At 43.2% G+C, this 17,329-nt stretch overlaps 1 protein-coding gene across 1 annotated transcript in view; it reads left to right on the top strand.

Annotated features, from left to right (window-relative positions):
• LVRN (laeverin) overlaps positions 1–17,329 on the top strand; it is a 252,227-nt gene that overhangs the window by 223,306 nt on the left and 11,592 nt on the right. Inside the window, exon 17 of the mRNA XM_073624650.1 lies at positions 10,913–11,086. Coding sequence (XP_073480751.1) covers positions 10,913–11,086 — 174 coding nt within the window. The remainder of the gene's footprint in view (positions 1–10,912; positions 11,087–17,329) is intronic.

Genomic DNA, 17,329 nt, shown 5'->3' on the forward strand with positions numbered 1-17,329 from the left:
GTACAGGTTGCACCTTATTCCCTCTCATGAATACTAACTTATTTAATAAAATAAAAAGACACACACAACTTTATTGGCAACATTTTGGCCGCGGCACGTTTATTGGTGTTACATAAATCAATAATAATAACATACTGCTGAATAATTTATTAATAAATAAACTTACAAAATATTTTTTTCAACTGCAAATCAAAATAGCTCAGTCATTAACCGGTTCCTGACTGGCTCATGCCAATATACGTCGGCAGAATGGACTGAATTAGTTGCAGAACCAATCGGTCTTCAGGTCCAGGCCAATGATTTCTGGCCTGGATCTGCTGATCGGTTCTGACCAATGAAATTCTTCCCCTGCCTGTAAGTGTAAACACAGGGAGGGGAAGTGATGTCATCTCCCCTCGTGGAATTCGTGAAATTTTTTTCGGTTTCAGAGAGAGAAGAGAGGACATCTAAAAGGAGTTGCACCAACACTACACTGACACAGTACTCGTAGGCACACATTTCACCCTCCGATGCCCCCCCCCCCCGTTAACCCCTTCACTCCCTGTCACTGTGTCACCAATTGCAGTTTTCAGATTTTTCCTGATCACTGCTTTGGTGTCACTTGTGACACTAATGAGCATTAAGGCAGCTAGTAGGAGGCCCAGGTAGGTCTAGGGTACCCCCCTAAATAAAGGTTCAACCCCTGGTTAACCCTTTCGCCCCCCACCAGTGTCACTAGTAGATCTATTTTCTGATCGCCGTATTAGTGTCAGGGGTGACGCTAGTTAGTTAGTTATTTTTTTATAGCGTCAGGGTACCCACCGTATGTTGCCTAAGAAAGGTTTAACACCCTGATCACCCGGCCGGTGACATCAGTTAGGTTTTAGCGTCAGTTAGGGTCTGCGTCAGCCCCAGGCAGCGTCAGATTATTGCCAGCAGCGCTAACATCCACGCACGCACCATACACCTCCCTTATACTAGCGTCCCCAGTAGTTTAGGGTTCTCAAACCCTCTATGACCAATGGATAGATTTATGCATAGCATGAATCTATGCATGGCTGCCTCTGCCACCCCCTTTTCGGGCGCCTGAATTACAGCGGCGGGGGGTGTTTTTGAAGCACCTGATTAGGCACTAATAGGCGTAAAAAAAGGTGACCTGCGAGCGCCATGCTTGACGCTCACAGTTCACCCAGGTGTGTTAGAACATTGAATGAATATTCGCTTTCCTAACACTGAACCGCCTCTCCGCCAATCAGGTGCTTGGGTCTGTTACACGTCACCCGATTGGCTGAAATGACAGGCGCTGTGATTGAACGCCTATCAGAAGGAAAGGACGGGAGGAGGGGACGCCGTCACCTGCTGCCCCACCGAGACAGGGTAAGTGTCGGGCAGGGGGTGGGCGGGGGGAGTCACAGTGGCAGCATTCAATGGGCACAGCTGGCACAGTGGCAGCATTCGATGAGCACAGTAGCAGTATTCGATTGGCACAGTGGCAGCATTTGATGGTCACAGTGGCAGCATTTGATGGTACAGTGGCAGCATTTGATGGTACAGTGGCAGCGTTTGATGGGCACAGTGGCAGTGTTTGATGGCACAGTGGCAGTGTTTGATGGCACAGTGGCAGTGTTTGATGGGCACAGTGGCAGTGTTTTATGGGCACAGTGGCTGCGTTTGATGGGCACAGTGGCTGTGTTAGATGGCACAATGGCTGCGTTTGATGGGCACAGTGGCTGCGTTAGATGGCACAGTGGCTGCGTTTAATGGCACAGTGGCTGCACTTGATAGGCACAGTGGCTGTATTTGATGGGCACAGTGAGGCTGCAATTGATGTTTTTTTTCCAGAATTTTTCAGTTTGTTTGTGCCCCCCCAAAAAATTTTGAGCACCAGCCGCCACTGATCAGACCATATACCTGCTAGCACCTGTGTTTAGCCCCTCTGCCCAACCCACCCAAGTGCAGTATCAGTCGATCACTGTCACTTACAAAATACAACACACAACTGCAGCGAGTCAGGCCTGATCCCTGCGAACGCTAACAGTTTTTTTTATATCGATTGAAGCAGGCTCTGACAATCAGGTGCTCTTTTTGCCTTTGAGACTCACTAGTTGTACCAGTAAATTTAGAAGCCACAATGTCCAATCGAGGGTACACTAGCAAAGAGGCCTAAACGTTTCTGAGCATGACAGATGAGAGTGAAGAGGAAGTCACCCATCTGTCAGATTCAGGCTCAGAATATGATCCAGTAGACAGCAGCGGCACCCTGACAGATAACTCTGACAACAGAGTAGTGGTCCCTGCTGAGGTCAGGCGTACCCGACCCCGTTCTTCTTCTGTTGTTGAGGTGCAATAACCGCAGGGTTCTCGTATGGAGCAGAGAGCCAGTACTAGTGCCGCTCATCCTTCTGGTGAACTGGCAAGCACCAGCGGCCTAGTACACCCTGGTCATACATCCAGCACTGCAGTATCACATGGTGATGTGGTGAGTCACATAAGTGCAGTTCAAGCTGGTGCGGTGGCTAGCACAAGTAGTTTCCCGCAGCCGCCAAGAAGACAAACACAGGCCCGTCGAGTCCATAGTGCCCTTTCCCGCAGAATATGCCAATCCTAATTGGGAGCCCACCAGTTTTGCAGCACCCGTACTTCCCCCATTCACTGGCCAACCCTGAATTTAGGTGGAAACAGTTGATTTTACGTCACTTGATTTTTATTCGCTGTTTTTCACAGAAGATCTCTCTAGGTCTGTTGTGGACCAAAGCAATTTGTATGCTGGTCAATTCATCGCCACTATTCCCCAGTTGACCCTTGACAGAGATTGGAAACCTTTTACGATTTCCGAATTTAAGACCTTGCTGGGCCTATCCCTTCTCATGGGCTTAGTTCCAAAAAGTGAGTTGCGGTCATATTGGTCCACTGACCCAATTCACCATATGCCGTGTTCTCTGCATCCATGACCAGGGCTAGATACGAGCAGATCTTGCGGTTCATGCATTTTAATGACAATGAACTCTGTCGTCCTCGGGTCCTCGGGTGACCCTGAATACGATCGGCTCCACCAATTTAATTTGCCCCTTTTTGGCACATCATATAACACAGTGGAACAGGATTGCCTCACCTTTCAGCCCTGTTTCACACAACAAATCAAACAAATCAAATTACCTTATACTCCTACACACAATGGGACAGAAAAGAAAAAGCAAGATTAGCAAATGTTTGTGGGTCCCGGTAGTAATCTGCCTTATCAACCCTTATTCTCCTTGCCAAAAGGAGCCTAATATTAAACCAGAGTTGACTACCACCTCCCCAAAGTCCCAAATCCAAAATTTCAAGCAGTGCCTCCAAACTGAAGTAAACGTAATAGGCACTCCAGGTATACACGGACTAGCCAAGGGTTGATACCGCAAGACACTCTTGGGACCCCCAGTACTGTGAGACAATTTTCAATAAACAGAAAGTACAGCGAAGTTAGTTCAAAGAAAATGTCTGTCTTTATTTGGGTGGGGACAGCTTATATATGAAATATCTCGTCCAATCATGATGGGAAAGGGGTGTGTTAGTAGGAGGATATATGAATATCCTTAACAATTAAACAGTTCATTATTATAATGTTATACACGCCTATAACCCCTGAGACATAGCAGTCATGAGAAGAATGGAAATGCCATCTGGAGATGACTAATACTTGGTTTCCCGTCTCGAGGTTGTGTATCCTTAAAAGGGGAAGACCATATTTTATTTATACATTATAAAATGCTCATACATGTTGATGCAAGCAGTTTCATGCATCATCTTGCAACATATAGCTAAATACTGAGATTTAAACACAAAACTCCAGAATGAGCTCTTAAAACTGAATTTAAAGCACATTGCCTTATAGCCAAAGCAAGATGGAGTCACTATTGTTCAGTCATATTACTACACCTTGTACACCACTTCAACCAACTGTTTGCAGCCTTGTTTACTCTCGATCAAGTTTTCTGCGTTGATGAGTCCCTGATTAAATTTTCTGCCCGCCTGTCTTTCAAACAGTATCTTCCCAGCAAGTGTGCTTGATATGGGGTCAAGATATATAACCTCTGTGACAGGGCAACAGTCTATACATATAGTTTTATGGTTTACGAGGGAAAAGATAGTCACGTGGAGCCCGAGAACTGCCCAGACTACATAGGGAGCGCTGGTAAGATTGTGTGGGACTTGGTGTCACCCTTATTCGGAAAGGGGTACCACTTGTACGTGGACAGTTATTACACAAGCGTGTACTTTTTAGTCACTTGTTTGATCATGGAATTGGCACATGTGGCACCGTGCGATCTAATTGCCGGGGCTTACCCCAGCGGCTCGAGTCCCATCTTAGACTGGGGGAGAGAGCCTGCTTGAGAAGTAATAATTTGCTCGCAATGAAGTAGAGGGATAATCAGAATCACAATCAGAATGTTTTCGTCCTCCCTCCCTTTGTCCTCCTTTCACGCAGATATGACAGTCCAAATTCCAACCAGTTGATGGCGCATACTTAATTACCCGTAAGGCCAGACGCTGGTACAAAAAAGTGTCTGTATACTTATTCCAATTGGCTGTGCTGAATGCTTATATGCTATACAAAGAGTCAGGATGAACTGGATCCTTCCTTAAATTACAGGAAGAGATCATCACATCCCTCCTGTTTCCAGACGGTGCTGTGGCCCAACTTCCCAAACCAAATGCAGTGAGCCGGCTGCATGAGAGGCATTTTCTGTATGTCCTTCATGGTACCCCTACCCAACGATCACCCCAAAGAAGATGTTGTGTCTGTAGCAAGTGAAGATATAGGCGTGACACCCGTTATTATTGTCCCTCCTGTCCTGGCCAACCTGGTCTTTGCATCAGTGAATGTTTTGAACGCTACCACACACAAGTGGAGTATTAGGGTAAGGTACAGCACAGCACAGTCTAGGGTACACTTTCACAGGGTCTCCAAAGATGCCATCGCATTTTGTGAGACCCGAACCTGGATCCGTTACAGTTACAAAAAAAGTGTGAAATTTTTATATATATATATATATATATATATATATATATATATATATATATATATATATATATAGTAAAAAAGCCAAAGATAGTTGTCATTTTATTGTTCTCTCTTTCTCTCTTTACTCTCTATTGTTCTGCTTTTTTGCTGTATTTTTTAACTGCAATGTTTTCTTGTTACTGTTTTATCATGTTTGCTTTTCAGGTATGTACCGGTAATTCTTTTATACTTTACTGTTTACTGTGTATTATTATTAACAATTATTTTCTTTCAGGTACGCCATTCAGCTGCAGCACTGATTCATTTATCTTGACAGCAATAGCGTTTGCTCTCACTATACGTAAACCAGTGACTCCAGCGCTGTAAGAGGTGATTTCACCACCACAGTTAAAAAAAAAAGAGCATATATGCCGAAGCATGGGGACAGGGGTGAAGGGGCCCGTGCTTCGGCATAAATTTTTTACTTTTTTTGGCACAGATTGTTGTTTTTTTGAGTTAATATTTTATTCTTACCATTGTCTACTTTTCAGGTACACCATTCAGCTGCAGAACTGATTTATTTATCTTGACAGCAACAGCGTTTGCATCACCACAATTAAAAAAAAAACGGTGCATGCATGTCCATCATTAGAAGTGGGTGGATACAGGGCTGTATTCTAATGGTGGGCATACCCACCAATCAATCTCTTTTTTCATGCAGCCCACAGGCTGCATGAAAAAAAAAGAACATTACAATATTTGCCCAACAAGGACCAGCAACGTACTGGTATGTTGCTGGACTTTGAGTGGTTATACCAGAATGATGCCTGCAGGTTTAGGTATCATCTTGGTATCATTCTTTTGAGCCAGTGGTCGGCTTTCATTTAAAAAGCAATCCTAGCAGCTAATTAGCCACTAGACTGCTTTTACAAGCAGTGGGAGGGAACGTCCCCCCCTCCCGCCATCTTCCATGATTTTCTCGGGAACCTGAGAATGCAGCCGGTGGTTCCGCCACTGACCATAGAGCTGATCGAAGACCAGAATAGCTACAAGCATTTCATTACTTTGGTTTCGCTGGATATAAACAGCGCATTGGGAAATTGGGAAAGCATTTTATCACACCGATCTTGGTGTGGTCAGATGCTTTGAGGGTAGAGGAGAGATCTAAAGTCTAATAGACCCCAATTTTTAAAAAAGAGTACCTGTCACAACCTATTGCCATCATAGGGGATATTTACATTCCCTGTGATAACAATAAAAATGATTTAAAAAAATGAAAAGAACAGTGTAAAAATAAAATAAAAAAGCAAAATAAGTTATTAAAAAAAAAAAAAAAAAGCACCCCTGTCCCCCCATGCTCATGCGCAAAGGTAAACGCAAGCGTCGGTCTCGTGTCATAGGTAAACAGCAATTGCACCATGCATGTGAGGTATCACCGCAAACGTCAGATCGACGGCAGTCATTTTAGCAGTAGCCCTCCTCTGCAAATCTAAATTGGTAACCTGTAAAGGCTTTTAAAGGCTTTTAAAAATGTATGTACTTTGTCGCTGCTGCACGGTTGTGCGCAATTTTAAAGCATGTCGTGTTTGGTATCTATGTACTCGGCATAAGATCATATTTTATCAAACATTTGGGCAATAAAGTTTTAGTGCATTACAATTCAAAAAAGTGTTTGTTTTTTTTTTTAAATTGCATTTGAAAAATCACAGCGCAAATACTGTGTGAAAAAAAAAAAATTGCAACACCCACCATTTTAATCTGTAGGGCTTTTTCTTTAAAAAAATATATAATGTTTGGGGTTCAAAGTAATTTTGTAGCAAAACAAAAATATTTTTTCATGTAAACAAAAAGTGTCAGAAAGGTCTTTGTCTTCAAGTGATTAGAAGAGTGGGTGATGTGTGACATAAGCTACTAATGTTGTGCATAAAATACCAGGACAGTTCAAACGCCCCCCCCCCAAATGACACTATTTTGGAAAGTAGACACCCCAAGCTATTTGCTGAGAGGCATGTTAAGTCTATGGAATATTTATTTTATATTTTGCCACAAGTTTCGGTGAAAATTACAATACATTTTTTTTTCACAAAGTTGTCACTAAATGATATATTGCTCAAACATGCCATAGGCATATGTGAAATTACACCACAAAATGCATTCTGCTGCTTCTCCTGAGTACGGGCATACCACATGCTTGGGACTTTTTGGGAGCCTATCCATGTACAGGACCCCAAAAACCAAGCACCGCCTGCAGGCTTTCTAATGCCGCATACACACGAGCGGATTTTCCGTCAGAAAAAACTTGGATGGTTTTTCCGACGGAAGTCCACTCAAGCTTGCCTTACATACACACAGTCACACAAAAGTTCTCTGAACTTTCGACCGCCAAGAACGCGGTGACATACAACACTACGACGAGCAGAGAAAATTAAGTTCAATGCTTCCGAGCTTGCGTCAAATTGTTTCCGAGCATGCGTAGGAATTTTGAGCGTCGGAATTTGTACAGATCGCATTTTCGGAAAGGAACATTTTCCGACCGAAAAATTGAAAACCTGCTCTCAATCTTTTGCTGGCGGGAATTCCGCCAGCAAAAGTCCGATGGAGCATACACACGACCAAAAGCTCTCATCGGTCTCTTGTTGGCTGAATTTCCAATCGTGTGTACGTGGCATAAGGGTGTAAAATGGTGATTTCACTCCTCACTACCTATCACAGTTTCGGAGGCCCTGAAATGTCAAGATAGCACAAACCCCCCCCCCCCCCAAATGAGCCCATTTTGGAAAGTAGACACCACAAGGTATTTTCTAAGAGGCATGGTGAATATTTTGCAGCTGTCATTTGTTTTTGAAAATGAAGAATGAAAAGCAAAATTAATATTTTTTTTTCTATTTTCAATTTTCAAAACTTTCTGACAAAAAGCGAGATCTGCAAAATACTAAACATGCCTCTTAACAAATAGCTTGGGGTGTCTACTTTCCAAAATGGGGTCATATGGGGGGGTTTTGTGCTATCTGGGCATTTCATGGCCTCCGGAACTACGGTAGGTAGTGAGGAGTGAAATCAAGAATTTACGCCCTTAGAAAGCCTGAAGGCGCTGATTGGTTTTCGAGGTCCTGTACGTGGCTAGACCGTCAAAAAGTCCCACACATGTGGTATCCCCATACTCAGGAGAAGCAGCAGAATGTATTTTGGAGTGCAATTTCACATATGCCCATGGCATGTTTTAGCAATATATCATTTAGTGACAACTTTGTGAAAAAAAAAAAAATTGTCATTTTCCGGAAACTTGTGGCAAAATATAAAATATTCCATGGACTGAACATGCCTCTCAGCAAATAGCTTGGGGTGTCTACTTTCCAAAATGGGGTCATTTTGGGGGGGGGGGGGGGGTTGTGCTATCTGGGCATTTCATGGCCTCCGAAATGTCATAGGTAGTGAAGAGTGAAATCAAAAATTACGCCCTTAGAAAGCCTGAAGGTGGTGCTTGGTTTTCGGGGTCCTGTACGCAGCTAGACTGCCAAACAGTGCAGAAGAATGTATTTTGGGGTGTAATTTCACATATGCCCATGGCATGTTTGAGCAATATATCATTTCAGTGACAACTTTGTGTACATTTTTTTTCGGTCATTTTTCAATCACTTGTGACAAAAAAATAAAATATTCAATGTGCTCAACATGCCTCTCAGCAATTTCCTTGGGGTGTCTATTTTCCAAAATGAGGTCATTGGGGGATGGGGGTTGTACTGCCCTGCGGTTTTAGCAGCTCAAGAAATTAGATAGGCAGTCATAAACTAAAAGCTGCGTAAATTGCAGAAAATGTACCCTAGTTTGTAGATGCTACAACTTTTGCGCAAACCAATAAATATACGCTTATTGAATTTTTTTTTTTTTTACCCAAGACATGTGGCTGAATGCTTTTTGGCCTAAATGTATGACTTAAATTGAGTTTATTGTATTTTTTTTATAATAAAAAGTAGAATATCATTTTTTTTCAAAATTTTTGGTCTTTTTTCGTTTATATCACAAAAAATAAAAACCACAGAGGTGATCAAATACCACCAAATGAAAGCTCTATTTGTGGGAAAAAAAGGATGCAAATTTCGGTTGGCTACAGCATGGCATGACCGCGCAATTGTCAGTTAAAGTGACGCAGTGCCAAATTGTAAAAGTGCTCTGGTCAGCAAGGGGGTAAAATCTTCTGGGGCTGAAGTGGTTAAGGACTCAAGCTCCAATAGAGTGAATATAATAACAAGTTATATTTAAAGCGGGGTTCCACTATCTCCGATTATTTATTTTTTTTGGCCAAATGACATTGATTATGATATATCAATAGAGAACTCACTTGTTCCGTTTTTAAGTAAGAGTGCTGTCTGTTTTCGCCTAATAAAGAAACTTATAAAATCACATCTAGACGGTTGTCATCTTGCCTGTGGGCATGTGAAGCCCACAGGCATCCTATTCCGGTATACGGTGCTGCTGATCGACCAGCATACACCGCCCGTTCTTTTCCTGGTCTCGTGCATGCGCATTAGACTGAAATCGGAGACTGAAAGCGTCGTAGGAAGTCCCGCCCCGTTGTGATGGCAATGGAGATACTCTCGAGATGACTCTCGTAACAGGCCACCGCACTGACTCCTGGGAACAATGACACAAGCTCCCAGGAGCCAGTGCGGCTAAGAGGAGGTGACAAATTAGCCGCAGAAAACACGCCCCTAACCGCAACCTGTCATTCCTGGAGGACACAAAGAGACTATCAACAAGAAAGGTACAGTCTGAAAAAAAAAAAAAGTGCCGTTTTGTCATTAGGACATTGCGTTAATCCGCTGCAGCTAGTGTAGAAAAATCGGGTGGAGATCCGCTTTAATAGAAAGGGTGACAATACCACATAATGTGCCTTGCTACAAGGGGGTGAGGAGCTTGTTGAGCAGACACAGAGCAAATGGCACAAGACCCAGCACTGAGCCCCTTTACTTACTGAGCCCTACTATACTAGAACATTCTAATGTACCATGTAACCTTCTAGAATTTTCCCCTAAGTCACATGGTACAAGTCCTTCCTGCCTAAACTAAATTTAAAATTTAAAGGGACGTTAACCTAAAATTTCTGAGGTAAAATTTTATTTTATTGAAGAGGGAGGGGCAGCCGCATGCCCCAAGTAGTCAGGTTCAAATTAATTAAATATACATCAAAAAACGGGGTTGTCCTGATCAAGATTGGAAGGAACCAGAGGACCAAATGAGTGACACAGCATACAATGTAGGGAAAAGTAGAATATAAAGCATTTATTAATGAATTAAAATCTCATTAACCTCCCCAATGGGAGATGGTAATTATGACACTGCTAACATGACATGTATCCAGAGGCTACTGGGTCAAATACTCTCCAGATATGGCAACACAAAGCACAAGACAACAAACACAAAACACTACAATTAAACAAATAAACAATCGTCGGGATGCCAGAAATCTATGCGTGGATGTCCATGCCACAACTAATATGTCGTATATACATTAAATAATGAAGAAAATTATGGCATGGGTATCCACGCAGGGGATTAATTAATTGAACCCTCTCTATTCATTCATTGTCTATTACATGCTGTCTTGTGATCTGATAAGTTGAATTAAGTTTGATTATAAAGGAAACATTTGTATCTCTACTTATAATAATTGAAACTGAAGATCAGAGATTTTGTGGTAATAGTGCTCAATAGTATGTCAATCTCTGAAATTACAATGATGTTGTCCATAGCAGCCAGCACTGGAAAACGATATCTGGAGAATGAAAGTTTATTTTTCACTGATTTACTTCATTCAGCTAAAATAATAGGCTCTCATTGATTACTATCCTGTGCACTTTACTGCTGCATCTTGTACTACCTTAGTAAAGTAGTGTGATCACTTCTCATAGTAACATGGTGACATTTTATCCATGGTATCTAATCCTGCAGGATACCACAGTCCATTAAAGGAACAGTTTACTGCTATGGTATCGCAGTGGGTGGAGAAAAGGAATGGGATCATGCCTGGAGTGTATACAACAAATCAGACCTTACAGATGTCTGGGATTATAGTTACCTGAAACATAGCTTGAGTTGTACCAAGGAGCCATGGCTGCTGTATCGGTAAGCATTACATCAACACTCAATACAACCTATATCTACCATAGGAATATCTATATGCAGGGAGGTTTTTTTTTATGACATAGAAGATCCAGCCTGGTAGCCAAGGTCTTCTGTATTTTTATCCAGGCATGGCTATGGTGTTTCAGTCCACACAATGCATACCGTAAATGTTTTTTTTTGCTGGATTTTTGGGAAGATTGTTGAACACTATATATGTACAGTTTGGGTGTTCCTCACAGCATCTATTGTGGCCTTGCTAATGTTTCTCAAACAGAGAAATTGCTTAGTACAGTTGTTTGACAATAACTCAAAGCTCCATCTACAATCATATTTGGGAAAATGTGCAGAGGGTCGCAATGAGTTAAAGCAACATTAAATCCCAAAATAAAAATCCATTATATTACAGATTACATATTCTTAGATGTGGTGGCTGTATTATTCTCTTGTTTCAGGCTTATTTCCATTATTTTCACTTGGTGATTCTGCCAGCAAGTCTGTTATTTTCAACTTCCATTAACAGACCACGCAGTCCAGTAAAAGTGGCAGTTAGAGAGTTGAGATAAACTATTTAAAGTGTTACTAAACCCAGGACCCTGCATTCACTATATCTGGTCCCCCACACTACACAGAACATGGAATTGCAATTATTTTAGTAAATATAAACTGCTAAATACCTTTTCTCTGCAGCAGTATATAGAAGTGTTCTATCAGTGTAGGAGGAGTTTTCATTCTCCTCTGACTGTCCTATGAGGCTGCATGACTCCTGACCCTCTGTCTGGACAGTGCTGATAGCTACATAGTTACATAGTTAGTCAGGTTGAAAAAAGACAAAAGTCCATCTAGTTCAGGGGTAGGCAGCCCCCGGCACTGGTGCCGCAAGCGGTACGCAAAGCCTCTTTTGCCGGCACTCGACTTCCTCCACATCAGCAGAGCAGTGCAGGAAAGTGTCAGTGAGACACTAATGCATTCCAATTTCAGATTTCCCCACACAGCACCTGCACTGAGGGGGAGGCACTATGCCCCCACACATTGTAAAAGATGGGAAACTGGTTTGGTTTGGTTCTCTAACTTTGCTGTAGCTGCGATCGTCCGCTTTTGTGATGGGGAAGAGATTGGGTGCAATTCTGCTAGGGGAGGGGGGGTGTGATCCCTGTTTCCAGGAAGCGGAGGACTGTCATTGGCCACTGCAAAAACCAATCACAGTCCTGCTAGCCCCATCCACCAACTGGAGGAAGATGACTCGCTTGGTTGCCACTACCAATCTCAGAAAGAAGGGATTTCACTGTGATTGAGAAAACCACAATCAGGTGACAGTTTGTGGAATTACTGTTGAGCATCTGGGAACTTTGTTGAAATGATTCCTGAACCTTACTACTGAGCCCTGGCACTCTGTGTCCCTTTAAGCCATAGACAGTATTCAGCGCAATGGAAATCGCACCCAACTTTTGCTGTGGCGCTAAGCGCCGCACTTATTCTCAGCTGCGGGGGCCCAACTTATGATCCTGCACACAGGCCCACTGCTTTCAGAAAATGCCCCTGACCTGAGCTCATCATTGCGTATCCATTTCAGATGCTTGTATGTGACATCACATACATCACATACATCACATACAAGCACATGGGCTGGATACGAGAGGTGGATCAGCAGGATGAGTGTGCCAGGACAGGTAGATGGGTCTCATCTCTGCTTCCTTTTACCACTCTACATATCACGCATATCATAGATGAGAAGAGGGTACAGCAGTGGAGCAAATGAGCAGGAGGGGCTCAGAGGTGAGACAGAAGAGCAGGAGGGTACAGAGGTGGGACAGATGTGCAGGAGGTACAGTGGTGGGATACATGAGAAAGGGGGTTACAGTGATGGGGCAGATGAGCAGATAAGTTCAGTGTTAGGACAGATGAGAAGATTGTTCAGTGGTAAGACAGAAGAGAATGGGGGTACGGCGGTGGAGCAGATGTGCAGGGAGGTACAGTGGTGGGGCTGATGAGAGAGAAGGAACATTAGTGGGGCAGGTGGGCAGGGGGTTACAGTGGTGGGACAGAAGAGCAGGGTGGTACAGTGGTGGGACAGAAGAGCAGGTGGTACGGATTCACTGCAAGATCACACCCCCCCCTCCCGCTGCAATCTGGTCATCTCCGCCGCCCAGCCAGTAGCGGCGGAGACGATCGCATCCTCTCCCGCGGATGCCCGGCTGCCGACTGAGGGGAAGATGGCCCCGCTCGGCTCCATGGCATGGGAGGGCGGAAGCAAGGTCAAACATCACTTCCGCCTATAGCTCTTAAAGGAAAATTCTTTTTTTTCCCTTCAAATATTATTATTTTTTTTTTATTGCATTTTAGTATAAATATGAGATCTGAGGTCTTTTTGACCCCAGATCTCATATTTAAGAGGTCCTGTCATGCTTTTTTTTCTATTACAAGGGATGTTTACATTCCTTGTAGTAGGAATAAAAGTGACCCAAATTAAAAAAAAAAATAACTGTGTCAATATAAAAAAAAAATTAAAATAAGAAAAACAAATATATATATAATGTTTGGGGATTCTAAGTAATTTTCTAGCAAAAAAAAAAATGATTTTAACTTGTAAACAACAAGTATAAAAAAGAGGCTTGGTCCTTAAGTGGTTAAGTAGTAGTGCAAAATTAACATCCTGCACTCTCACGCCTCAGATCAGCCCCAATTTATGAACCTTCACACCTCTGATCACTGTCCCCCTGCACATCTGTCCCACCACTGTAACCCCCTGCACATCTGCCCCACCACTGTATTACCCTGCAGTTGATCCAGAGGAAGGTGAAAAACCCCAGCAAAGCATGTTCCAATTTTCTCCAGCAGGGAAAAAATTCCTTCCTGATCCCCCAAGAGGCAATTGGATTTTCCCTGGATCAACTTTACCTATAAATGTCAGTACCCAGTTATATTATGTACATTTAAGAAAGAATCCAGGCAGTTTTTAACCACATCCCGCCCGGCCCTTAGCAGATGATGGCTGGGCGGTGGTTCAGTTATCCTGACTGGGCGTCATATGACGTCCAGCAGGATAACATGCCGCCACGCGCCCGCGGGGGCGCGCATTGTGGAGCGGAGTGTCAGTCTGACACACTGCTCCACCGATCTTGGTAAAGAGCTTCCGCCGGAGGCTCTTTACCACGTGATCAGTCGTGTCCAATCATGGCTGATCACGATGTCAATAGGAAGAGCCGTTAATCGGCTTTTCCTCACTCTCGTCTGACAGACGCGAGTAGAGGAGAGCTGATCGGCGCTGTCCTGACAGGGGGGTCTGTGCTGATTGTTTATCAGCGCAGCCCCCCTCAGATCACCACACTGGACCACCAGGTATCGCCACTAGGACCACCAGGGAAGGGGGCAACATGTGGATGGCCAGGTATGTACCCCATGACCATCCACATGTGCCCAATGTGCCCAGTCAGTGCCCAATCTGTGCCAATCAGTGCCCACAAATGCCACCCTTAGGGGCATCAGTGCCATCAATCAGTGTCATCAGTGCCACCCATCAGTGCCACCTGTTAGTGCCCATCCATGCCCATCACTGCCCACCTATCAGTGCCCATCAGTGCCCATCTGTGCCACCCATCAGTGCCACCCATAAGTACCCATCAGTGCCACCCATAAGTACCCATCAATGCCACCTACGAATGCCCATCAGTGCCTCCTATGAGTGCCCATCGGTGTCACCTATGAGTGCCCATCATTGCCGCATACCAGTGCCACCTATCAGTGCCCATCAGTGTCGCCTATCAGTGCCCATCATCAGTGCCCGTCAGTGCCACCTCATCAGTGCCACCTCATTGGTGCCACCTCATCGGTGCCCATCAGTGCCGCTGTATCAGTGCCCGTCAGTGCAGCCATATCAGTGCCCGTCATTGAAGAAGAAAACGTACTTATTTCCAAAAATTTTTAACAGAAACAAAGAAAAACTTGTTTTTTTTTCAAAATTTTCGGTATTTTTTTACTTGATGTGCAAAAAATAAAAACCGCAGAGGTGATCAAATACCACCAAAAGAAAGCTCTATTTGTGGGAACAAAATGATAAAAAAATTGTTTGGGTACAGTGTAGCATGACCGCGCAATTGTCATTCAAATTGCGACAGCGCTGAAAGCTGAAAATTGGCCTGGGCGGGAAGGTGTCTAAGTGCCTGGTATTGAAGTGGTTAAAGTAATCTACTGAGCTGGCCAGAACCACCTCTGGAGGGAGTCTATTCCACATTTTCACAGCTCTTACTGTAAAACCTTTCCTCAAGATGTAAAGAGTGCCCCCTTGTCCTTTGTGATGACCTTAAAGTAAATAACTCAACACCAAGTTCACTATATGGACCCCTTATGCATTTATACATATTGATTATATCCCCCCTTTATCTCCTCTTCTCAAGAGGGAATAAATTCAGTTCCTCTAATCTATCCTCATAGCTGAGCTCCTCCATGCCTCTTATCAGTTTGGTTGCCCTTCTCTGCACTTTCTCCAATTCCCTGATATCCTTTTTGAGAACTGGTGCCCAAAACTGAACTGCATATTCCAGATGAGATCTTACTAATGATTTGTACAGGGGCAAAATGATATCTCTCTCTCTCTCTGGAGTCCATACCTCTCTTAATACAAGAAAGGACTTTGCTCGCTTTGGAAACTGCAGCTTGGCATTGCATGCTATTATTGAGCTTATGATCTACCAAAACCCCCAGATCCTTCTCCACCATCGATTCACCCAGTTGTACTACCCCTAGTATGTATGATGCATGCATATTCATAGCCCCCAAGTGCATAACTTTACATTTATCAACATTAAACCTCATTTGCTACTTAGTTGCCCAATTTGACAGTGCATTGAGGTTGGCTTGTAAATTGGAGATCTCCTGTAAGGACGTTATTTCACTGCATAGCTTAGTGTCATCTGCAAAGACAGAAATGGTCATTTTAATCCAAGACCTTATATTATTTATAAAGATATTAAAAAGTAAGGGTCCCAACACTGAACCTTGGGGTACACCACTGATAACCTTAGACCATTCAGAGTAAGAGTCATTATACTCTCTGAATTCTGTCTTTTAGCCAGTTTTCTATCCATTTGCAAATTGATCTTTCCAAGCCTGTAGATTTTACCTTACACATGTGCCGTGTGTGGGGAACTGTGTCAAACGCTTTTTCAAAATCCAAGTATACCACATCCAGAGCCACCCCTCTGTCCAAGGTTCTACTTACCTCCTCATAAAAAGAAATCCAATTTGATTGACAACTTCTGTCTTTTATGAATCCATGCTGTCTGTTGCTTAAAATATTTTTTCCCGGCAAGAACTTGTCTATGTGGTCTTTTATTAAACTCTCCAATATCTTCCCCACTATAGAAGTTAAACTAACAGGTCTATAGTTACTTGGTAAAGACTTTGATCTCTTTTAAATATGGGCACCACATTGACCCTACGTCAATCCAGTAGTACCATTCCATTCATTAACGAGTCCCTAAAAATTTGAAACAATGGCTTTGAAATGATAGGCCCTGTGCTGATCACATGCACCCTCCCAAAAAAAATTCTCTAGCAATACACACCAAACTGAGTACAGAGTGCCCCCCAAAGCTTTGTACTATCAGGAGATGGACAGGGGACAGTGGAAGAAGTGGAGGATAAGAGAAGACAGGATCAAACAGCCTATTTACACAATGCAGAGGATTAACCCTTTAGTGAGTTCAACAAGCATGCTTTCCTGCATATACAGCTTGATTTTACTGTGGGCTTAGTAACACTTTAACACTGGCAGTTCTGCTTACAATGGTCAGCTTTATTGAATTTATGTACAGTAAAACTTTCACCCCAATGGGAAAAAAACTGTTGCTGTAACAGCCTAAAAAGTATTGGCTGTAGATCAGCTTTAATTTGTTAGTAAAGTCCATCTAAACCTGCTACTTTATCTCTACCCTCCCCCAGTCTGACAATGCTGCTGTCCAAAGGTGTCTCTGTTGCTCCTCCATCCATAGTGGTGCTATCCTAAGACAGGAAATGTTTTAAAAGTCAGATCACCAGGTCAAAGTAAAGGATAAAAAGCCTACAAAAAAAGAAAAACAAATGCAACCGCCACATTTAAGGATTAGTAAGCTGCCAATAATACATTTTTGTTTTGGGGTTTAATACTTCTTTCAGTAGTGCCTGTGAGAGGCATTACAGGTTTCCCCAAATTACTTTTATCAAAAGGTAAATATTAAAGCTCACCAGCTGACTTTTCTATCCTTCCCT

This window comes from Aquarana catesbeiana, linkage group LG01, assembly GCF_042186555.1.
Source record: "Aquarana catesbeiana isolate 2022-GZ linkage group LG01, ASM4218655v1, whole genome shotgun sequence".
Taxonomy (NCBI): domain Eukaryota; kingdom Metazoa; phylum Chordata; class Amphibia; order Anura; family Ranidae; genus Aquarana; species Aquarana catesbeiana.